This window comes from Dermacentor andersoni, chromosome 1, assembly GCF_023375885.2.
Source record: "Dermacentor andersoni chromosome 1, qqDerAnde1_hic_scaffold, whole genome shotgun sequence".
NCBI classification, from domain to species: domain Eukaryota; kingdom Metazoa; phylum Arthropoda; class Arachnida; order Ixodida; family Ixodidae; genus Dermacentor; species Dermacentor andersoni.
In genome coordinates this window covers 53,450,945-53,475,856 of record NC_092814.1, presented here as the reverse complement: position 1 = coordinate 53,475,856, position 24,912 = coordinate 53,450,945, and the positions used below count along the sequence as shown (strand labels likewise).

At 44.6% G+C, this 24,912-nt stretch overlaps 1 protein-coding gene across 3 annotated transcripts in view; it reads left to right on the top strand.

Annotated features, from left to right (window-relative positions):
* Positions 1-24,912, top strand: part of tws (protein phosphatase 2 regulatory subunit tws) — a 76,592-nt gene that overhangs the window by 27,840 nt on the left and 23,840 nt on the right. For all 3 annotated transcript variants that reach the window (XM_050193414.2, XM_055061487.1, XM_050193415.3), the window contains exons 4-6: positions 21,582-22,020; positions 22,577-22,741; positions 22,800-23,061. In XM_050193414.2, the coding sequence (XP_050049371.1) occupies positions 21,582-22,020; positions 22,577-22,741; positions 22,800-23,061 (866 nt within the window). The remainder of the gene's footprint in view (positions 1-21,581; positions 22,021-22,576; positions 22,742-22,799; positions 23,062-24,912) is intronic.

Genomic DNA, 24,912 nt, shown 5'->3' with positions numbered 1-24,912 from the left:
AGTGTGAAGCACAGAGCGCGTGGCCCAAGCATAAGTGAAGGTATAGTGTGCGCCATCCAGTCATCATCATTGACAGGCGCACACATTCGGTTTGGCTGCGCTGCGTGATCCCCTATAGTGAGATATTTTCACTTCTGTATTGTCAAACTGCCAAACATGCTCGGCACGCCCACGTCTGCCACCATCACGGCTGTCGGTGATACTGCGCTGCGCAAGTTTGCTGATGGAAAGAATGAATGTGGCACGCATGCAGCAAACTGCATGAGCCAATCTATCTTAATGATGACGGTGCAAACTGCACCACGCGCACTGCTGTTCGTGTTTCATTTAGGGCCGATAGCACTTATGGTTTCAGCGAACTGTGCAACAATACTCAACATAAACTGCAATATTTTAGCTTCCTTTTTCTTTCATTTATTTTCATTTCAAACACAGTCAGTCAGTCAGTAAAGAACTTTATTGAAGTCCTGAGGAGTTTCAAGCCGTTGGAGATACAACGCGGGGAACTCCTCCGGCCAAAACCGTAGGCGATGCCCAAGTCGGGACGAGAACGTGGTGACGTTCCGCCAGTTCTTGGGCCCTCTGGACGGCCTTGAGTTGGAGTGTGAGGTCCGGGCTTTTGAGGGCTTCTTGCCATTCGGGCTCACTGGAGAGAGGGCCCTTTGGTAACGCGGTACATTGCCATAGCATGTGCGAGAGTGAGAAATAAAGTTCTGGGCAGTCTGGGCAATTTGCCGGGGTTTCTGAGTTGTAGTGGCTTAGTAGGCCTCGTGACGGATACGAGTCTGTTTGTAGCATTCGAAATGCGGCCGCCTGCGCGCGTTCGAGTTTAGCGTGTGGGAGCGGGAATTTGGTTCTGCGTTTCCGATAGTGGGAGGTGATTTCTTGGTAAGTGAGTAGCGGGTCATTAAACTGAATGTCCAGCCCCTCGGAGACCGTGGGACTGTCGCGGCGGGCAAGTTCTCGCGCACGGTCGTGGGCCGTTTCATTGAGGTTAGCTTTTTGCGGGTGCATGTCTTTCCTCATGTGAGCAGGGAACCAGGAGAGGCACCGTTTGCTCTCTTTCGAGCTTGCTAGTAGTATACGCGCAACTTATTTAGATACCTTGCCGCATTCGTAGGCCTGAATTGCGGCACGCGAGTCCGTGAAGACGTGAGTAAATGTGGGGTTTGCCATGGCGATGGCTACGGCTATTTGTTCTGCTTTAGCGCTGGTGCTCGTTTTAACCGATGCGGATGATCATAGCGTCCCGTTGCTGTCCACGACTGCTATTGCGAAAGTGGATGTGCTGCCATGCTGGGCCGCGTCCACAAATGCGGTGGCTTCACGATCCGCATCAATGCGGTCGAGAATTGCGCGGGCGCGGGTCCAGCGCCTACCCACGTTGTGTTGTGGGTGGACGTTTCTGGGAAACGGTAGGACTTTTCGCTCCGTAGGGTAACCGCGTGCTCGAGATAGGGAGAAGGGGAGACATTGGCTTCGTTTAGGATTAGCCTACCGGCTTTGGACGAGGATAGGCGGAGTATTTGCGCCATAGTCTGAGCCTCGATCACTTCGTCGATGTTGTTGTGCATGCCTAGCTGATCAACTTTTGCTGTACTTGCTCTTTGTGGAATGCCCAAGACCTGTTTGATGCTCTTGCGCATGAGTGTGTTTAGCTTTGTCTTTTCTGTTTTCGTCCAGTTGTGGGCAGAGGCGACGTAATTAATTTGACTCTTAAGGAACGCGTGGTATACGCGCAGAAGGTTATCTTCGCAGAGACCCTTCCTGCGCCCCGAGACTCTGGGGATGAGTCTGATCATGTTTTCGGTTTTGGCGGTTAAGTGTTTGATCGTGTGTCCGTGGCATCCGGTGGCTTCGATTAAAAGCCCATGTGGTTGACTCGCGGAATCTGTTGTCAGTCTCTTGTGTGTAGTGCGATCAGAAGTTCGTGTTAGGTAGCGGACTCCTTGGCAAGACTTGCGAAATAGTAAGAGTTCCGATTTCTTGGAGGATAGTTTCATTCCTGTGTTTCGTAGGTACTCTTCCGTGGCATCTAGGGCAGACTGTAATGCCTGCTCCATGTCGACCAGGGAGCCTCCCGGGCTCCAGATGGTAATGTCATCTGCGTATAGAGCGCAGTTTACGTTTGGGATGTTTCGTAGTTTGTCTGCGAGTCCCTTCATCACTATATTAAATAGTAATGGAGAGATGACTGAGCCTTGGGGTGTTCCGACGGAGCCCAGCGTGTAGGGTTCCGACTTAAGTTGCGAGACTCGCAGTCGGGCTTCTGTCTTTTATTAAGGAGCGTACGTACTCCTGAAATCTCTGGCCGAGGCCTGCCACAGACTCCAGTACGAAGCAGTGCGAGACGATATCGAATGCTTTCAAGAGATCGAGGGCGAGGATGCCTCGAACGTCTCGTTTTAACGTCGAAGATCTGTCTCTTTAGGAGTAACATGACGTCTTGGGTGGATAGGTGGGGTCGAAACCCTACCATATTGTGTGGGAGGGGTTCGTGTTCCTCAATGTAGCGTGACACTCGGTTTTGAATTACGTGCTCGGCTACTTTACCCACGCATGAAGTAAGGGAGATGGGGCGTAAATTGTCGAGGTTAAGTGGTTTGCCGGGTTTCGGGATGAGGACCACCGTGGCAGTGCGCCATTGCGTTGGTACCTCCTGTTTCCCACACGTGGTTGATGTCTTTCGTGAGTAATGTAACGGCTTGGTCATCTAAGTTACGCAACAGTCGGTTGGTTACCCCGTCGGGTCCTGAAGCCGACCTGCTGTTTAGGTTATGCAGCGCCTCTCGGACTTCTGCTTCCGTGAAGGCAGCGTCTAATTCGGGAGTGCTTTTGCACTTTATGATTGGGTAATCGATGGGGTGAGCGTCGCCTAGCGGAAGGTATCTTTTGGCGATTTCTTCCAGGGAGGACTCTTTCGGTCCCCCTTTCTCTTTGTGAGTGTATAAGTTGGTCTAGCGCGTGGCTTTGATTATCCTTCGTTTGGCTGTCGTCTAACATGCGTTTCAGGAGGTTCCACTTACCTCCTGTTCGCATGCGGTCGTCGACTGCCGAACAGAGCATTGGAGTCTTGTGAGCTCCGTACAGTATTGGTCTATGTCTCTGTTGAGGATCGCGATGCGTTTGCGCAGGCGTCTGTTGAGACGTTGCTTTCTCCATCGCGCAAGTATCGAAGCCTTGGCCTTGAGTAAGTGTGCGAGGTGAGGGTCAACCCTTGGGACCTCCGGTTCCGTTTGTACGGTTTTCGTGGCTCTGGTTACGTCGCCCTTTATCGCAGAGAGGAGTTCCGCAAAGGAGTCATACGTATTCGTATCTTCCTTCCGTAACTTACGGAAGGTATCCCAATCTGTGAGGGTGAAAGATCGGGGTGGGGCCCTCGTGTTTGGTATTTCTGTGCGTATGACGAAGTGATCGCTGCCCAGGTTCTCTTGCATGTTCGTCCATGTGTAGTTTGCAACATTTAGAAGTAACGTGAGGTCCGGCATAGTATCGCGCCGCATCGACGTACCCAATCTGGTGGGGAACCTGTGGTCCGTCACTAGGGTGAGGGACAGGTCGTCTATTGCGCGCGAGAGGTTGTTGCCGCTAGGCTTGATTCTGGGGTAACCCCACGACGGGTGGGGGGCGTTGAAGTCGCCTGCGATAATGAGCGGTGAGTTTCGTGCCAATGACGTGGCTTTAGTAAGGATTGCGTGGAAGGATTGGTTGTAGTGCGCGGGGGAGCTGTAGACGTTTAGTACAAAAACACTTTGTTTTAATAGTCGGTTAGGTACGAGCTCGATTAGGATCGCCTCGATGCGACTGTTTTCGGTAGGACGTCGTGAACGATGTGCGCGAATTTTCTACTAACGAGTGTGGAGATTCCTCTCGTGGCGTCCCCTCCTCTTTTTGAGACGATGCAGTACCCTGAGAGCGTAAGGGTTTTGCATAGGGTTTCCTGTAATAGTATTACGTGCGGCCTTTTGGGTTGAATTTTGAGGTACTGTTGCAGCGAGGATTTGCGTTTCGCGTAGCTAGCGCAATTCCACTGCCAAATTTCTAAAGTATCCCGTGTTGTGTTAGCCATGATGGTTTTGCAAGGAAGTTATTGGCGCCGAAGGGTGCGTTGTCGTGTCCATATGTAGTGGCTGACCAGCTTTGTTTTTAATTTTTATGGCGACTTTGTTTTCGACAACCTCTACATGATTCGCTAGGGTACGAATACTTTGTAGGTTCTCTCGCGTGAGGCGCAGAATTTCGTCTAGGGTGTCTTGCGGTGCATTACTCATCTTCCGTATCCGGGACCGGAGGGGGTTTGCGTTTCGCTGTGCTTACTTTTACATTTGTCTCTTGGGGTGCTGCTTGTTTGGGAGCTTTAAGGTTTTGAATCTCCTGTTTTGCGTCATTAAGCTGCGCTGTAAGCACTTGTATGGTGGCTCGGAGACCCGCTAGTTCCTGCCGTAGGGCTGTGACTATCTCGCTCTCATGCTCGGGCAATGAAGACCGCGTTACCTGTTTAGTAGATGAGGCGTCCCGTTGCTGCTGCTGGTGGTGTTTCCCTCGCACTCGGTCGGCCCACGTCAGTTCGGTGTGGCCGTCGGATGTAGGGCGCCCCCTGGAGCGGGAGCAGCTGTTGCGTGGTCCCCTGGAGCGGGAACGGCTGCTGCGGAGGGCGCTGCGGCGCTCAGGAGTCGGCATGACTGAGCGACTCCTTGTGGTCGCTGCGGAAATTCCCGAGGTAGCGCTCGAATCGTGGCGACTGGCGCCGCTGGGCCCTCGGGAGCGGTTGCGGCCGCGTTGGTTGCGTCTGCGGCGGCGTCTCTGTCGCACGATGTAATACCCCTGACACACGGGCAAAACTAAAGTCCTTTCCAGTAAACCCCTTTTGCTACTCTGAAGGACCCTTTGCAGAAAGGAGTTGCGCCGATGACACACGGCGCTGCACTGAACTTCTTTAGGTAGTTCCTCAGATGAACGCCGCAAGAAAAATAGCTCTGGCTGTTAAAGCCGCAAGAGAGAAAACATTCTTAAAAAGCTGCGTATTTACTTACACTTAGCTACTGTAGAACCTAAAAATATTTTTTTTCATTGTTGATGGCTAATAATGCTTAGTCTTTTTTTTATTCGCGTTTTTGCATTGTTAGCAGCCATTTAACTTGGTCCAGCAACTATGTGCAGCCGGTGTTTTGCTGTGCGTGCTGTTTATTCTGGTGATGCCCACGTTTCTGTCGTCCTTTTTCACGTCTTTGTCGTCCCTTCCTTCGTGCGCGCAGGCGTAACGCGTTTTATTCAATATGTTATTCCAACAACTGTGGTTTCTTCTGGGTATTTCCTGCGGGCGCTGATTGCGCAGTCTCCATCTCGCGACGTGAACACACCACATGCGCGCAGCAAACGACGACGACACTGCCGGAATTTAACATGGCGGCACTAGCGACGTTATGCAAGCGTTTGAGAGTATAGCTAGAGGAAATCTTCACTATTCGACAAATTGTATTAGTGCTAACAATTAAAACATTTTCGCAAGGTAAAAAATATACCTTTGGGCACCGTAGTTGTGTGGCAGGTTTCCTTCTATTGACGAGTTGTGCACGCTGTGTGCGAGAGTAACTCTTTTTCCGCTCGAAAAGTAGTTGCGCGATCTCCTTTCTCGAAAAGGAACTTTGCCGTAAAGGAGATACTCCTTTGTCGTGTGTCACTGCACTTGAACGCCTTTCCGGTAGATGTCCCCTTACCTAAAGGACTTTAGAGCGCCCGTGTGTAAGGGGTATAAGGGACTTGAAACTTGCGTTTGTAGACCTTGTCGGCGGTGGGGTGTGGTCCGCCGCACAGGGTGCAGTGAGGAGTACACTGGTGATCTTCTGCTGGTGTTTTGAGGCCACACTTCCGGCACCATGTGGTGCTGGGGTTAGGACAGACATCCGCGCGGTGACCGATGTTGCCACAGTTGTAGCAAACTTCAGTGTGTCTGTGAAAGAGCGTGCATCGAACAATGCTTGCTCTGCAGTAGATGTAACTGGGTACTTGCATTCCTCGGAAAAGGATTGTCACGGCTGTGGTGTTCTTGATTCTCTTCACCTCCAAGGCCTTGGGGTTGCGTTTCGTGATGATCAGTTCTCGGAGTTGGAAGTCGTTGAGCTCGAGGTCAATGCCTCGGACTACGCCTTTGCAGGTATCATCGGGTGGGGCCGGGTATACCGCGACCCCATATGTAGTGTCTTTCATGTGAATCTGTTGCACCGTGGCGTATGCTCTTGCGTTACGTTTGCTGGGGGTGCAGATGATGAAGATATTCTGAGTTACGGTGGGGCATATTGAGTCTTCCGTGAGGTCATGAGGAGCCAGGGCTGCCGCCATTGCCAAGGCTTGTTCAACCAGCACTGGTGTGGAGTTGGCCACGTTGAGACCGTCTCGGGGTCTCGCGATAATACGGAACGTGTCCCTCGGTAGCTGAGGTAGTCTCGAGGTAGCGACGAGGCGCTGGTATGCGCTGTTTGGTGCGGCGGTGCGATCGCCGTCCCTTCGTCTGCCACGTGTACTTGACGAACTTGCTCCTTGGGGTTGGCTGGCCTTGCCCTTGCGTGGTTTGCGGTTGTATGCCGCGATCCAGCCCGGGTCATTCGCGTCTTCCGGCGATATCGTCTCACCAGTGACTATTTCCATGGCGGTAGTGAGTGACTTGCGTTGGTCGCCCTAGGCCTACCTGCCTGTGCATGCGAGGTTGAAAATTCGAACGCAGAAAATGTTGAGAAAGGGTCCACCCACCGAAATAAATCCGGTATCCACGGAATCCGTTTAATTTGCTGCTTTTGTTGGTGCGCAATTCACTTCGATTTGGAGTGAATAACCTCGTGAAATCATTGATGATATCGGGAGCCGATGTTTGCTTGTCCGCACTAGTCGGCGCCCCACTACCAGACCATTTCAAACACAAGGGAAAATATTTCATGATAGGGGGATCACGCAGTGCATCCAAACCTGAGGTGCGTGCCTGTCAATGATGATGACTGGACAGCACGCACTATATACACACTTGTGCTTGGGCCACGCGTTCCCCTGTTCACGTTTCATTTGACGCTGACGGACGTACTACATACTCACTTATAACCAATTTAGTCAAAGTGAAATTTCTTCCTCTAACCTCCAATTCAATTCCAGAAAAGCGTGCCAAACTTAAACTTTTTACATGGTCAAGTTTTCTATGTCCTTCCGATTCTGAAAATATAATACTTGATCGAGTTCTGATGAGAATTCAAAAAAAAAATAATAAAATAAAAAAAGTCTGCTCTTAAGAAAGCAGCATTCCATCAATGCCGCCACCCTTAACTCTTAGGCCATGGGAGGAGCAGAACATCAGGCTGAACGAATGTGGCTCGTCATTGGCAATATTGGTACAACCTCCCATGACGAGTACAGCTCGGGATTGGGCGTTATACCCCTGGCACACAGGCAAACTAAAGTACTTTTAGGTAAACCCCTTTACTTTGCGCTGAAGGACCCCTTGCGCAAGCGGGCATGTCATGTGGTGTTTTCTTTTTTTTTTTTTTTATTTCGCGGGCATGCGCAGTAAGCTGAAAAACACTGATACTTAATCGATAGAAAGACGGAAAGTGTTTATTGGGACGTTCTGCAAACCGCTCTGCAACTTTCTAATTGGAATTCTTTTCCTAGCTTCGTTGCTTCAGAAGTTGGTTAACCTTGACTAATTATCTAATTAAGCAAAATACAAAAATAGCGTGATACACTACATACAAAAGTGAGCAACATGCATTTGGTCGCGTCGTCCTAGAGTGCATCGGCATATTTTTAAACTGGCTAAAGTTAACTGAAACCCCCTGTGTGTGTGTGTGTGTTTCAGAAAGCTTGCATGAAGCGGAAAGCGCTGCTTGTTTAGTCTGAAACTGACCAAAACACGAATTGTGCATCCGGGCAGTGCAAAATCAAAATAAGAAAGCTTAAAGCATACAAGAGAAAGCGTAATGCATGAAAGGCCTACTGCAGCATTATAATTTGCATATTCGTTGTCAAATGTTTTCTTGTAGCAAAATTAAAAAGTTTCATTCAGCAGCAACGAGCAAGCATGCTGGAACGTGGCCAGTCTGGAATGCCTGTTGGGCGTCTGACCAGACGTGTGCTCCAGACTGGCTGTGGGTAGAGCTACGGTTTGCTAGACGCATTCAATAGTTAGCAATGGCAGCGCCACCGCTACAAGCACAACTTTGCGTGACATGCGCGACAACATGCGGCACATGTCGGTCGGCACACTGCCTGTATTACAGTGTACTAAAAGGGGGTAGTGTGTTCAGGTAGGGCCTGTGGCTGAGGCGTCTTTTGTAGAGGTCGCCAGGTAGTGCTACTTCAGCATGGGCTTTATGGAAGGCATCGTGGCTCCCCTTGACACGCTTGTGAATGTTTGTAGCTTTGTGTTTTATTCAAGGTCCTGACATGCTCCGAGGTGGAGTATTTTGTGAAGGGGGTCTAAGAAACTAAACATATTGAAAAGGAAAGCAGGCCAACTCGTTACTTCAATTTTCACAGTATGAAATCAAGTGTTAAGCCACAATTGTTGCTTATACATCGTTGGGCTGTGGAAATGCGCATGCAATTCTTACAATCACTTGTCACACATGAAACAAAATTATCAATGAAAGAAAACCTACCGTATTTACTCGCATAAATTTGCGCACTTCACGATTTTAGAGCTCCGAAAAGGGGGTGCACAGATTACGCGGAGATTTCGCGAACACAACCGAAGTAACGTGCAATGTGTAGTAACACATGCGGTATATACATTAAAAAGAAAACAAATTGTTGCACAAACGAAGGGTACTTGTTTATTTAAACATAATTAGCACGTACTTTAACCAGCCAGATCCGGTCATGCACGGTCTAATCGGAATCGCTGATGGAGAGGTCAGACTGGCAATGCGTTTGTGATCTTCAGCTGTCTTGGCAAGCATAACCGTGCAGCGTTGCTTTTCACAGCCGGTTGTCTTTGTAGGAACAAACGAGATGCCTTTCTCGCTCACTGTTGCATTAGGTGGAATATCAAAGGTTAACGGTGTTTTGTCTGCATTACCAATCTGGGACATGTCGAGGTTTCCAGTTTTGCGTAGCCGAATCTCAAAACGGTGAAACAGAACAACCTTCTCCTCGTAATCATGTGGCAACCGCTGGCAGAGGGACGTTCTCCGTCATAGAGACAGCTGATGGCATCTCTTGAAGCGCGTCACCCAACCTCTGCTTGCCTTGAACGTCGCAGCAGGGATCCTTTCCTCCTGCGCTATCTTTCTTGCCTCAAACTTCAACATCTCGCATGACACGGAAATACCAGAGGACCTAAGCTCTCACACATATTTGAAAAGGTCTTCTTCAACGGCAGGAAACTTTCCTTGCTTCGGTCTTCGGAACATTCTCCTTCCAGGTCTTGTATTTACAAGCGAACTCTTCTTTCTCCAGTACCGAACGTGACTCGCATTCACGCTGAAGTGCTTGGCGGTGGCACGGTTACCGTTTTTTTCTTTTTTCCGGCAAACTCTATAACAGTGAGCTTGAATTTCATCGTATAGTTATTGTAGCCCATCTCAAGTGAACAGCGAAAACGTGACTGGCTGATGGCGAAACCTAAACTTCCAAAGTCAACCAAAGACCAGGACGGAGAGCGCAAAATATGCCAGTAAACTTTTTTTTTGTAAAGCTGGCTAAATATTAGGGGTGCGCAAATTATGCGGGTAAATACGGTACTACCTTGTACGCAGATATCCCTCAAACAATACATGGACATTCTGTAGAGAGACTGGCTACTTAACTTCTAAAAGTCCCAGGATCAACACTCTTTTGGAGATAGAAAAAGTAATCAATAACAAAATGATTATTTACCTAATTACTGAATTATTTAAGTAATATGAGTAATGCAACGAACAGCACACTTAGTTTTAATGAGCTAATTAATTTAAAGGTTGGATAGTTAAAATTAATTAATTTCTTTATATTGCGGTGTCAACCGCTGTGTATAATTCAGACTGGAAAACCTCAAGGAAAAGCAAGCCTTTATCTTAAACGACTGCGTTGTTTGAACTACATAAACAAAAAAGATCACTAACAACACAAAGTTCGCCTCACGCGTTAGTGGCTCACAACCAGCACAACTGACAACAGCAGGAATGAGCGGCAGGAAACCCTATGCGACTGATGTTGACGGCGGTGCTGCTGTCGCATGGGCTGGCATCTAAGTGCCGGACCTTTCCACACTTTCTGTCTCGCAGCAATGCATGGCACATGCCACGCCTGAGCACATTACCCCCTTCTAGTACACTGTTCGTGTATATCCAAGTTGGCTGAAACGCTGTGCCGACGAAGCTGCCTAAGGCACGCCCAGTGATGCGACTGTGGCGACATCCGCGAACGTATGGCTGCAATAAAAGTTCTCCTTAAGATATATAAGAAACATTTTGGAAGCAATTAAATTATTGCCAAGACTACAAAGTGTTTCGACAACTTTTGTGTTGATTAGCTGTGCACGAGGCTACACCTATAAAGTAGTTTGGATATCTCCCTTTCTGCAAGAAACCTTTACCAGGAAGGACATACTCCTTTTTTGTATCACCTCGTGTGAATGCATTTCCAGTTGAGGTCCCTTGGGTAAAGGACTTTGGTGTGCCCATGTGTCACGGGTATTGCGACCATTTTATACCCGCCAAGTTCTGCATCATGATGCATTCCTTGTGTTATCTCAAGGTGAATGCAAAAAGAATTATGAAAATCGACACGACCAAACAAGTTATTCCACCTAAAAATTCAAAATAAAAGCAGACAGAAAAAGGCATACCCTTTTTCATTTTATCACCTAGAGAGGACTTGTGCAGCTTTCAATCAAAACTTCACTTATATCCCACAGTGCCGTAAGCTTTGTTCCCATTGTGGCCTTCCCACAATATGCTGCAGCCACACTGTTTTACAGTGCCGTTACCAATGTTGCAATAACCATCTCTAGTGCAGTCAAAAAGTTCTCAGTACGAACAAACTGCAAGCACAAACGACGAGTTGCTATTTAGACGAGACACTCGATCACACAATCCCGAGTTGATGACGTAATGCGGCTAAACTATTTGCAACCCGCAGGCATGTCACTTGTGCCTCCTAGCCTTGCTAGATATGGTGGCACAATCTAGTTACGGTGCCTGCAAACAAACCGTCTCATGCGCCGTAAATTTTAGAAATAGCCATCATATGTTTGTCAAAAATATATGGAATGACCTTTACACACCGTTTATATGTATATAAGCTACCCGCAAATGATCTTTTTTTTTTTTTTTCATTATATGTCCAGTGTAGACTGTTGGACAGCACACTCAGTGTTGGTTGCAAATGAAGTTAACTTGTACTGCACAAATGTGTGTCCTTGCTGTAGCTATATAAAGCACAAGACATCTTTATTCTTAAAGTAGTCATTGCAAAGTACCCTATGTACTTGCATAATGATCACACTTTTTTGTCAAAAAAAAAATTTATTCAAATTCAGGGGTGCGATCATTGCACGGGTTAACTTTCCCGCAAAAAGAAAAAAAATTTCATCTGGCATTTGCTACAGACGACAACAGGTCAACAAATATTCGGCTGCCGCTGTTGTAGTGTGGGACACAAAACAAAAAGGCGCAAGCTGAACGCGATTTTTTTTTCTTCTCGTGAGTACATTACATGCATTCAAACAGTTTCTTCTGTATCGGTAATGGATAATATCGGCAAGTTTGCGGCAATAACATAGCCATGTCCACTTTGAGGGGACAGAAAGAGGTGGGCGCGCTTAGCTGCCACTGACATAGGAACACATGGCGGGCATGCTGCGGAAACTGCGGCATTTGTCTTCACCACTATCCTAATATGGCACGTTTCCGCTAAGGGTGGGCGAATATCTTAGCTGTGTTACAAACGTCAGCTTATGAATAGGGTACACTTCTAACGTATCAGTGTAAACATGGCTGCTATCGTTGCCGCTCGCGATTTGTTGCGTGCCCACGAGTGCAGACGAGAATAGAAAGGCGCCTTTTGTTGTTGTTGTTGTTGACCACAACCATTATAAAGCCTACACATAATAAAGGCAAGTTTGGTTGTAGCTTTTTTTTGTCCTAGAAGTGCAGAAAGTGATGAAAGGAATGAAATGGGGCATCTGCTTAAGAATGTTTGGTGCGTGCAGACCGCTTGGTTTGTCTTGGAAGAGTCGTTCGCATAGCAGTCGACAGATGGTAAGTGCGATCACTATTAGCTAGACTTGGCACGACATATCGCTGCGGCAAGTTCGGGGTGCAATCATTACACGGGAAATCAAAAAATCGAATTTTGACAAAATTTAGGGGTGCGATCATTATGCGAGTAAATATGGTAATCAATGAAAAGAGTTGGGCTAGTTGGTATTGGTGCAATTGCTGTGACACAGTTACTAGCACAAACAAAGCTAACGAAAAGAAAGTTGGGACAGGACAGAGCGCCAGACTTCAACTGACCACGAAGTCTAGTGCTCTGTCCTGTCTCAACTTTCGTTAGCTTTGCTCGTGCTAGTAACTGCGACAGAAATTGTATCAACACCAACTAGCCCAACTCTCTTCGTTGATTACTCTGCTTTCTAGTACAATGGATCCTTTCTTATTGTCTGTAACTCCAGAGGTCAGTCGAAGTCAAGCGCTCTGTCCTGTCCCAACTTTTTTCCGTTAGCTTTGTTTGTGCTAGTAACTATGTCGCAGGCGTTGCATGTACAGCATAAACCCACAATATATTTTTAAGGCCCAACCAATCGAAACGAAAGCAGAAGTCGCCTGCCTCTGCATCACATCCGCTGCTGAAAATTGTTCATGTGTGACGCTGCAGTTCGAATGGACACTGATTTCAGGAGCAATTTAAAATATCAAATTCTCCAATTTCAATGCTTTCACTGGCACTGGAGGCATTGCTATGTTCCACTTTGAATTTGATTTAATGGGTTTTATTGACCCCAGTTCCAGTTAGACAGACTGGCTTGTGCCTGTCCGTGCAATATATTCTTTTCCACATGACAAAGGAATACAGTATAGCCCTCCTTCCATTCATGATACAATCTGTTCTGTTTTTTATTGCAGCCATGGCACTTCTTCGTGGTATTCTTTACTTTCACACACAAACCAGAAAATTTCAAAGGGGTGGAGAAAACAATGTCGACACCAACTCTTTTACCAATTTTCTTCAGATTATAGATAGCTTGGTGAAAATAGGACACTACAACCACTTTTTTTGCTTCAGAATAGTTGGACAGAGGTGAAATCCATCAGTTGATAATCCGAGCCAGATAATTCATCCGCTACGCTATAGCGCTTTATATTAGTGTGCATACTTGAGTTCTTTTCCTCAGGTTCAACTAGGAGGGCGCTCTTGCCTTATAATCGAATAAATGTATTCTTTGTGGCATGGGTTATTAAGATTCTTTCATGTGGTGCGGGTAGGGTGGCCTACTATTAAGTGGACAAGTAAACACGTCTGTGCTCTGCGACTCGATGGCCCAATTGTATGTTCACATAGCACAGGGTATGGCACACTTAGTTTTCAGTTTGCTGCATCTGCTACAGTGCCATACTGTTCCCTGCTTCAAATGTTGCTATAGGGAATAGTGGAACACACAATGACAAGCTTTTTTATGGCCTACATCAATTTAATCACACTTACGCCACTGCCCTAATATTTTTTGTCTTCAGTCACCAGATAATTTTGGCGAGGGTTCCTGTTGTGTAACAGTAATGTCTTTATAATAAATTAATCTACATGAAAATCTCTTCTTGCAACTGGTTGCAATTGGCATGACGTATGTTTGTCTAGCCTATTGGTGGCCACTCGTGCTCAATGGAGGGAACTGTATAACCAATGCATCCCTAGTCACAAATGACATCTGTGCCGAACCCGAAGGTTTTATCGGGACTGTATTGTGCTGCCCAGTTTGGAAGGCTCAACTGATGCTTGGAAAACCTGAAAGAATGCTAAAAAATGACGTGTATCGTGCAGGACAAGTGCTGCGAGAGACAACATACACTATGAAGATACGGAAGTTTTAGCGAGACACAGCTCGTGCGGGAAATTATAAAAACATCATTTTTATCATCAATTACCAACTAGCCCAAGCAACCGCCCTAGTTCACTGAAAGAATGCACCTACCTTCATGTCCAGAATGGGTGGGTGATAGCTCATTGTGGGAGCCTGAAATAACTTATGGCTCAAATACCCAAGTGCCTACTAAATTTCGGTGCCACCCTCTCTCATTTTGGCTTAAGAGGCTAAGACACACAAGTGTCTCACTGGTGGGTGACAAAACACCCGTGACATGGCTTGTGGCCTGCTGGTGGGTTATAAATCGCATAAATTTGTACTAGAGAAACTTCTTCAATAAATGTTGCTGAATCGGATCAGGTGATAATATGGAGAGTACTTGAGATTTCTTCGTTTTGCTACATTTACTGTAATAGATGTGCGTTGTGGCACAGTCTTGAACAGTAGCATTTAGGAAATGTAGGTGGTGATGTGGTGAAAATTCAACTTGGTCACCTTGTTTAAGCAAGCTGAGCTCGTGTCCTTCAAGGCTTGGCAACTAGAAATGTAGCCGTAAAAAGTAATAATTGGTATGAAGTTGCAGGGTGTCATGTCACAGTAATTGGCATAGCACAAATTGGCTGTGGCTCAGTGACTGAAAGTCGCAGTATGCTTGTCAGTATGCTGTTTAAAGAGAATCATTTCTTCAAGTGTCCATCAAAAAATGAAATCGATAAGAACATTAATTTTTTTCTAAACCTCCTTACTGTTTAAAATCTGAAATAGTCAGTATAACTCGTTTTGCTTCTGAAGTTGAAATGGCATGAAAAAGCTGCAATGCATGCATTCTTGAGGCAGCTAATTTGTGAGCTCCAGCATCCTCTTGCTGTTTGTGCCACTGCTGCTAAATTATTGTCAGTTGGTTAACCGTTGGCCGTGCATGCTTTCTTGTTTATTACCTGCTGGGAAGATCTGTAGCATGCATTGCTGTGCAGTACATTTACGTGGAAAGTTTACTTACGACACGGCATCTAAGGTTGTGTGCATGCTCTCAAGCTGCACGTTGACACCAGCTATTGCAATATTTAACGAGAGGCAATGAAAAAGAGCTGTTTGACTGGTGTGTGCTGCTCTCGGAATGTATAACTTCTCTCAGGTGCATGTTGTGTGGCGGCGCACATAATTCCCATAAAGCAGTGGCGAGAGGTCCTCAGAGTTGCAGTTTGCAACCTGATCGGGTATGGTAGAAGCTTTCAATCAATCAAGTTTATTTTCATTTTGTCAAAGATACAGAAAGAAGGACCGTGACAAAAGGCTATTTGTCAGAACAGCTGGACTACGTCGCAGCCCCATAGAAAAATTTCGGAGCGGTAACAGCACTACCATAAAATAAATCAAAAATTGAAACTTAACAGATAGAGTATTACTATAAGGCACACACCATGGTATGGAAATGTAAAGTTAATACAGAAAAGTTAAAGCAGTTTTTACAATTGTCATAAAACGAATACAAAAGTTTCTTAGAAAAAATGCATATCTGAAATGCTATCAAATTACAAATATCTAGAATAAATACTTGTAGAATACAGGAAAAAAACAGTATAGAAATCAACTTGTTACAGACAGTTACATACAACCAGACAAAACAATTCGATACGGTTATGGATTTGATAAATGAGACCAGATTTATAATAAAGCAAGTCAAAATTGTTAAGGTCATAGTATTTCAGAAGGGACGGAAGAGTGTAAGACAAGCGCTCTTTTCCAGAGTGTAATCGTACTGTGTCTACTTCTCAATTTCCTCTCCATGACGTGTAGGGGAATTTAAATGCCTAATTCTTAAATTGGCCAAAGCACGCACGTTTGTTATGTTCTTAAGAGTTTCTAATTTGAATTTTCTGCTGAACGTATAATTGTATGTCTGGTGCATTTTAACTATTCCTGAACTGCAGAATAAAACATTAGTACATGCCGCAAAATGCGCATTGAAAATATGCCTAATATATTTTTTCTGAACCAAGTATATTTGATAAGATTAGTGACTGTCGTTGTACCCCATACTAGTTGGCAATAACTTAGACGAGAGCTAAAGAGCGAGTGATAGAGCAGAAGCTTGATTCCTTTTGGAAGTAAGTGTCGAATTGCACCTGTCAGCTGAGCTAATTTTTGCAGGACATGTCCTAGGTCGTAATCCCAGCTCATATTCGCAGGAAAAAATATGCCCAGACGTTTAGAATGGTCAACTATTTCAGTAGTGCGAGTACTCAGTACTATGTCTTCATGAGGTAGAATAATTTTATTTTTGGTTGGAATATAACAGCTTTTGTTTTATTTTCGTTGGTACGCATAGCATTTGCTGCTGATCATCTCTCTAGTGTTTTCATTGTGTGATTACAAGTTCTTATATGCTCGTGAATATCATGCCCTGAAAAACTTATGCTGGTATCATCAGCATATATTATGTATTTGGCCTCGCAATAAATATTTACAATGTCATTAAGATAGATGTTAAATAATAGTGGGCCTAGAATACTGCCCTGTGGCACTCCACACAGCAAAGGTTTCACTCTGGAAATAGTCGCTTATCTGTACGACCTGCTGTCTGTTTGATGAATAAAAGTCAATAAGCGTTAAGGCTTGTCCACAAATACTATAGCAATGCAATTTCTTGAACAATATTTTATGGTTTACCAAATCAAAGGCCTTTGAAAAATCAATAAAAATACCAAGAACGAGTGCTCTATTTTCAAATTGTCTAATATACTCTTTTTGCTCCAGCAGCGCCAGTTCAACTGATTTATTTTTCCGAAAACCAAATTGATTAGGTGTAATTAAATTATATTTGTCAATGAAACTTGAAAATCGAATGTGCAGAATTTTTTCGAAGGCCTTTGAGAACACGGGTAAGATAGACACCGGTCTATAATTGCCAAAGTTATTTCGGTCACTTTTTTTTGTAAAGCACGGTCACTTTTGCTATTTGCATATTTAAAGGAAAGACAGAGTTAGTTAAACAAATGTTAAAGCCATCTGATAAAATCTGCGCGATAACATCAGACATGTCTATGACAGGACGTATTCGAATTCCGTCAATATCATTCACAACTGGCGCTATTTTTTATACTTTTTATTGTTAAGACTTCATTGGCGGTGACAGGACACAAGTACAATGATTGAGTCTTGTGAACACTTGCGTATTCAGGCACGCATCAGCTGGAGTTGCGGTCGTTATCATATCAGTGAAAAAAATTATTAAATGTGTCAGCCAATTCTGATCCATCCATATCTTTACTGTTTACTTCCAGTTTTGAAACGGGCGGTAAAGTGGCCGCGATCAAGGAGTGTATTTAATCTAGACCACAGTGCGTGAGAACGATTGCCAGGAACTTCAAGATGCGTGGATTGATAGCGAGTTCTCGTGATCGCAAGCGTTTTGCAAGTTTGTTGCAATAACACTTGAAGGCCAGCCAGTCCTCCGATAAACGAGTATGTAGGAATGTTTGGTAAAGCTTATCTCTTGTTTTCATTTGATGATGCATCTCGGGCGTTATCCATTGTTTTCGTGTTTTACAATTTAATTTGCGCTCTTTTAGTGGAAAATTCAAATGATATAATCACTTGAAATTGCAATAAATTTATCGTAAGCATTGTTTGCATCTACAGATTTTCTTATATCGCTCCAATCTGCCTGCAATAAACTGTTACGAAATGCACTGAGCGCCACAGCTGTATTTAACTGAAACTTAATTATTCGAGGCTTTGCTGTACCTTGTGTCAATAGCTCCGCACATAAAAATATTGGAAGATGGTCACTGATACAACATCAGGGTGTCTACCACCTGGGAAAACCGGGAATTCTCAGGGAATTTGAATAGTCTGGAAAAACTCGGGGAATTTCTGCTTCTATCAAGGAAAATTCGCTGTAAGTTTATTGAAAGGGAGCGAAAGTCGTGTTAATGCTGGCTCCAGTAACAGGAATCGCAACAAATTGTCATTGACGCCATGTCATTGGTACGAGGTATTGCCAGAGTAGTTAACGACAGATTTTTCGGACATGCCCGATAATTCGCACGGCTTTGTGGCACCACCACGTACTCCATATAGTCAATGTATATTCCCCTGACTGCAGGTCTGGAATGGCATTAATCAAAGCCACCACTGCCGCCATTTTGATTATCTCGCCGCCTTGAACCGGCACTCTCACGCAGATCCGCTGGCAGCCGTAGCCACCACCGCGCCGTTAGGCCTAGCTGCTTCTACGTTCGCTATTAAGCTTCTTGCCGTGCGGTGCCGTGTTTTTCATTGAAAGAATTCGCTGCTGTCCGCAATGGCACCGACTCCGCCTTTGTAATCCTCGCAATTGGCTTCGAAGCTCGCAGTGCACAGTGTGTTGCGTAACGCCAGTCTCCGAAAGTTAGCTTCGCCTCAGTATAGCAGTGTTACACGGTGAAGCATAACAAGCTTGGGAAGGGGCAATTGTCACGGGACACAGTCTGTATTCCTTAATTATACACGCGTGTACCCCCGTCTCCTGTCACAGTATGAGCACCGATATCCCTAATAAGTGCCCTGGCAGGCCTCAATAGCTTTTTCAGATGTGCCTGTGGCAATTTTAGCCCTCAAGGGCAGTTAAAGACAAGCATTCAGCTTTTTCGGATGTTTTTGCGGCCCCCTAGGGAATCTGAAAAATCCGACGTTGACTCTACAACTGACCAAGAGGATGCTTCACCATGGTGTGAACCATGGTGAAGCATCCATGGTGTGAACGTGTGGCAGGAGGAGGATGAGAACAGAAAGGGCCGGCGCACTGAGGAATTAACGGGAAAGGAAGCGTGCCGCCGCCTCTTTGAAGGAGCTTGAGCTCAAAAAAGAAAGTGTTGGCTGACTCCGAGATGCAGGTGTCCCTCATTCAAACCAAAATAAACTCTTTAAAGCAGTGAAACCCAACACTGAGATGTGTACGGGCTGAGTGTACGGGCTGAGTTGAGGTTGACTTCCCAGCTGCTGAGAGAGAATCTTAGTTATGACAAGTTCAGGCCTCATACCGATCAGCTTGCTATCAGTTGATAGAAATAGCTCATTCAAAAATATTTACTTATGTATGCATCTCCTTTTCATTCGTATTTGAAAATGTTCGACTCAATTTGGAATGGGTTTTGCCATTTTTTCTGTGCATTTTACTAATACCTTCCTTCGGTTTTCTTCTTAAATAAAATAGATATTACTCCTTACTATTAAAACTGGATTAAGTCATTTTTTTGTTTGAACATGCTTACTAGAGAGTGAGCATCGGGCAACATGGTGTCAGCATGGTGTAGACACCCTGAACATGACAAAACACTTAATATTCATCTGACAAATTTGTAATAAAAAGATCTAGGACTGACTCGCATTCAAGTGCCACTCTCGTGGCTATGTTAATTGTTTATGAAACCATTAGACAGTATGGTAGCATTAAAGTCATGGCTAACAGAACGTGTCGAACTAACAATACATTGAATTTCATGTATGGTGTAATAGTATACAAACTCTGTTGATCAGAACATCGTAGTGAAAGTAAATTCTCAAATTTGCACAAGCTTTTAGTGTAGTTTTTTTAGGGTAGCGCACTCGCTTTGTTATGCGAGTGTGCTTTCCTTTTTTTTTTTTTTTTTTTTTTTTTTTTTTTAAGAATTCACCAAATGAACATTATTCTGAGGCATGCATGCTTTTTGGGAAGGGTGAAAATTATGCACTTGGCTTCACAGCTTGTACTTGAACTAGCTGTGAGTGAAACATTACTCTGCAAACAGGTGTGGCGCAGCATATACTGAAGGTCATGTTGGATGTTAAGGTTTTATCGGGTATGCCCTATCAGATAAAGGTAAGGATCAGATTGGCTGTTGCCAGACCAGCTGGCTTGCATTTACCTTCTGTGATATGGTACTCATGTACATAGGCATTTATTATGCTTCCTTTTCTGCTTTCTCTTCTTTTTTTAGAAAAACGGGCATTAAAAGGACTTTTGTTCATCAATCTTTGCCACTGTTTGACATTTCTTTTTGCAATGCACCTAATCTAGACAAATATTGGCGCCTGACATGGTGTACAGTAGCGCTAGAGGGACTAGGCACCGCAATAGGGTGGGACACGGACAGTTGCGCTGGCTCGTTCTCTTGAACAGCCGTGCATCATGCCTAAGTAATAATTTATTTGCCAAATTAGAATCTAGCATTGGTGCTATGACCAAGTGGTGGAAAACCAATTTCACCATAGAATAGACCAGGGCTGTGCATCTCAAAACCAGCAAGTGCCAAAAGCAGCTACTCTGGAAGCCACTTGAGCTACACTTTTGTGAGAAATGTTGCATCTTTTTTCTGGTGTTCACCATAGTGCAGCCCATTCCAATGTTTCAAATAGACAGCATTTGCAGTCTGTACAGTGTCATTCAGTTAAAACATTGGGAAAATATGGATGCTGCACCAATAGTGTGATCTTAACGTTGGTAACTTCACGACTATGTTTGGTGATAATGTGCTTTTATCTGCTACCAACAAGAAATCCTACACTTCCACACCCTTAAATTATGGGGTTTTACGTGCCAAAACCACTTTCTGATTATGAGGCACGCCGTAGTGGAGGACTCCGGAAATTTCGACCGCCTGGGGTTCTTTAACGTGCACCTAAATCTAAGTACACGGGTGCTTTCGCATTTCGCCCCCATCGAAATGCTGCGGCCGCCGTGGCCGGGATTCGATCCCGCGACCTCGTGCTCAGCAGCCCAACACCATAGCCACTGAGCAACCACGGCGGGTACTTCCACACCCTTTTTGCTGTAATGTTCCTGAAACTATCAATGGTTCATATCGTATTGTTTTTGGCGACAAAATTGACATTACTTGATTGTATGGCTATGCTCCAATTGCACCTTTGCAAGCCATAAAAAAATCCACTCTCTGGTCACATGCTGTGAAGCCCTGGATTAGACTGTGCTGGAACATATTGTGTGTTGTGTTATGTCACAGGCAGCTGATTTAATTGAATAGGTTTTGTAATGATAATTTGCATTCCACACAAGAGAAACAAATGCAGTGTCATTGAATAAGCTGCCAACTATTGTTTTTCATTCACTTAGGCATTCACTGTGTAGTCATAACAGTAGGTTTAGCGCTACATAACAAGAGCAGACATTACATTTGGACCATTTGGTGAGGAATTTAGTACCACATTTGAAAGAGCCTATAGTATCAGCTGTTAGCATGAACCAATGACATTGAAACAGTGAGGTTCAAACGCAGTTTCTTACCAATAACAACAATACTTGGCCCACTTGTATAATTTAGTGCCACATTTGAAAGAGCTTTTAGTATCAGCTGTTAGTATGGTCTGCAATGGCCGTGAAACAATGAGGTTCAAACAGTTTCTGACCTATGGCAGCAATACTCTGCATAGCGAGAGCAACCTTTGAAACCAGCGCTTATTGATTTTGTAACTTTGTTGTGCTTACATGGTGTTACATGGTTGTGCTTACATGTGCAGCGGAGGGGCGCATGACTATCTCTCTTTTTTGTTTCAGTCTCGGCAGAGCCAGCCTAGGAGAGGGGAATACAATGTGTATAGTACATTTCAAAGCCACGAGCCTGAGTTCGACTACCTCAAGAGTCTTGAGATTGAGGAGAAGATCAACAAAATTAGGTGGCTGCGCCGAAAGAACCAAGCCCATTTTCTGCTTTCAACTAATGACAAGACGATCAAGTTGTGGAAAGTGTCCGAGCGGGACAAGCGCATAGATGGCTATAGCTCGCGAACAGAAGTGGGCGGCATGACAGCCCTGCGAGTTCCTACGATACAGCCCATGGATCTTTTGGTTGAGGCCACACCACGGCGAATTTTTGCCAATGCACATACCTACCACATCAACTCCATCTCGGTCAACAGCGACCAGGAAACGTACCTCTCCGCAGATGACCTTCGCATAAACCTCTGGCATCTGGAAATAACCGACCAAAGTTTCAGTATCCTTGTTGCATAGTGCTACATGCTTGTGAGGGAGGGGTGTAAATCCCGGGAAAACCTTGTGTTCTGAGTACACCACCACCAGTAATGTTCATGTGGATGTGTACATGTTGGGAGTTTTGCATGAATGTGACACAAAGCCACTTGCCATGTTCGCTGCAGGGGCTGCACTTAGTGATAAGTTGCACTGTGGCACTGCTGCAGCGAAGGATGCCAGTAGTTGTAGCCATTGGGGTATGAAGGGTAACCATGATCAACCATGAAGAGCCACACACCTAACAAGCATATTCAAAGTATATTTTGGTGCACAACTTAGCATACATATTTCTTTTTGCTATGTGCATCAGGCTTTCACTTATATATACCCTTACAGTCCAAGTGTTTTTCTCAGCAGTGCTTGGTTTTATTTTTAATTGAAGGCTGTCATGCTTTGCTTTACAGGGTAATTATACTTTTTTATGTGGGATGACATAAATTGCCTTCCACGTGCAGCCTTAGTGTGATGTTCTTTGAATGTACCAAGTGCCCGAACCTTCCTTGACCGATGTCCTTCAGATATCGTAGACATTAAACCGACAAATATGGAGGAGCTGACAGAAGTAATAACTGCAGCAGAATTCCATCCAACCCAGTGTCATATGTTTGTTTATAGTAGCAGCAAAGGCACCATCCGACTGTGCGACATGAGGGCAGCAGCGCTTTGTGACCAGCATGCCAAACGTAAGTTAATGGCTTTCTGTGTAGAAGAGAGAGAGTTAAATCTGCATGTATTCTGCAGTGTTTGAAGAGCCCGAGGACCCGACCAACCGCAGCTTCTTCTCCGAGATCATCTCCAGTATCTCAGACGTGAAATTCAGCAACAATGGCCGCTACATGATCTCCAGGGACTATTTAACTGTTAAAGTGTGGGACTTAAACATGGACAATAAGCCGGTGGAGTGCTACAATGTGCATGAGTATCTTCGCACCAAGCTCTGCAGCCTCTACGAGAATGACTGCATTTTTGACAAGTTTGAGTGCTGCTGGAACGGCACCGACAGGTAAGCCGGGTTACATATCTACTGAATGTACTTAGAACCAGTGGCATTACTATTTTCAGTTCATACTGTCCCCCTAACTCCTGGAGCATTGCTGCCACGCAGCACGTCGTGATGTAGCCTAAAGCAAAATAAATCTTTGTCAGAAAGTTGCTAAACAAAAATGGTAGCCAAATTTACTCATTGTTCAAAGTATTTAGAATTGTGATGCATTCTCACTTGAAACTACTGTTCACTATATGCGTTTAGTGCAGAGGTTCCTTGCAACTCTGCTTGACAATCCTTTGAAGTGGCTCATTACTACAATTGTGTTCAAAATTGGATTCCTTATTAGGAATTTAATCAAACGCATTTAAGAGCTGCATCCTCTAGCCTAGCAGGATAGCATATTTAGTGCGCACCGCAAATTCAGCTGTTTATTAATTGGCACAAAGTAAGAACAGTTGTTTGTACTCGCTACTTTTTACTATATACTTTGTTTGAAGAACCATTGCGTCTACTTTTTACTATAAGTGTGCATGGACAGGTTCTGGCAGTGTCAGTGCTCAGTTTCTGCAGCATGCCCGCCATGTGTATCTATGTCACTGGCAGCTACGTGCGCCCATCTCTGTTTGTTTCTCAAAGTGGGCACAGCTAGGTTATTGTCTCAAACTTGCCGATATTATTCATTACGGATACGGAAGAAAATGTTTCAATGCGCGTAATATAGTACTCGCGAGAACAAAAATCTCGTTCGGCACGTTCGGCTTGCTCCGCCGGCCACCATATTTGTTTTGGTGTCCCGCACTGTTGCAGCAGCAGCCGCCTGCTTGTTGACCTGTTGTCATCCCGCAGCAAACGCGGGATCAAAATAAATATATATATATGTATATATATATATATATATATATGTATATATATATATATATATATATATATATATATATATATATATATATATATATATATATATATATATATTTTTTTTTTTTTTTTCCGTGGGAAATTTAACCAGCGTAATGAGTGCACCTCTGAATTTGTGTCAATTTTTTTGACAATGAAAGTGCGATCATTATGCGAGTAAATACGGTATGTGTTATAAAATGACAAATTCAGAATTAGTATTTTTTGTTAATTAGTTGCATACATAATTTGATTTCTCTTGCTGGTAATGTCCGCCTCTTTAAGTAATCCAGCTCAAGGACAAGAGTCATGCTGTCTGCCACAGGAATTTTTTTTTAATTCCATAAAGCTTATATATGATCACCCTGTAATAACTGGTGCATTCATGTGCAGTTAAATGTGCACTGTTAAAGTAAACACGTGATTGTAAAGCCAGCATGAATTTTTCCTTCTGCTGAATGTCGTCGCTCTGCTTTGCAGCAGATAACTTGTGGTTGATGGCGCTGGCACCTTTCTACAGTACTGATGTAGACTCTGCTGGCACTTGCAGCTAGAATGCTGGCAAAGTGAGAGCCGCACATTAGTGTCTTCCTTTAACAGTGAACCACACTGTACAGTTTTGTTTTTTAGAAATACAGAAAAGCAAAAGTTTTCATTAGGTGAAACATGGCTCGAGGAATTCTATCCGTGTACAAAGAAACGGAAGGGTTACTGACACAGCCTACTCCCCTCTTTTATCTAAAATATTTCCAGCACTAAGTGGGCCTGCTTATTCCACCTTTTGCCAATAATCTTTGCTTCCTAAAGCACTACCTCACAACCCCAAGAGTTCATGTGCTCTGCCAAATGTGTGCATTCTTTTATTATATTCTAAGCGTGCTCTCTGGGTCGTTTATGTACCCTGCTGTTTGACAGATGTAACCCTTCCCACAGGACCACTGTATGTCTTATGCCATTCTGCTCGTATTTTAT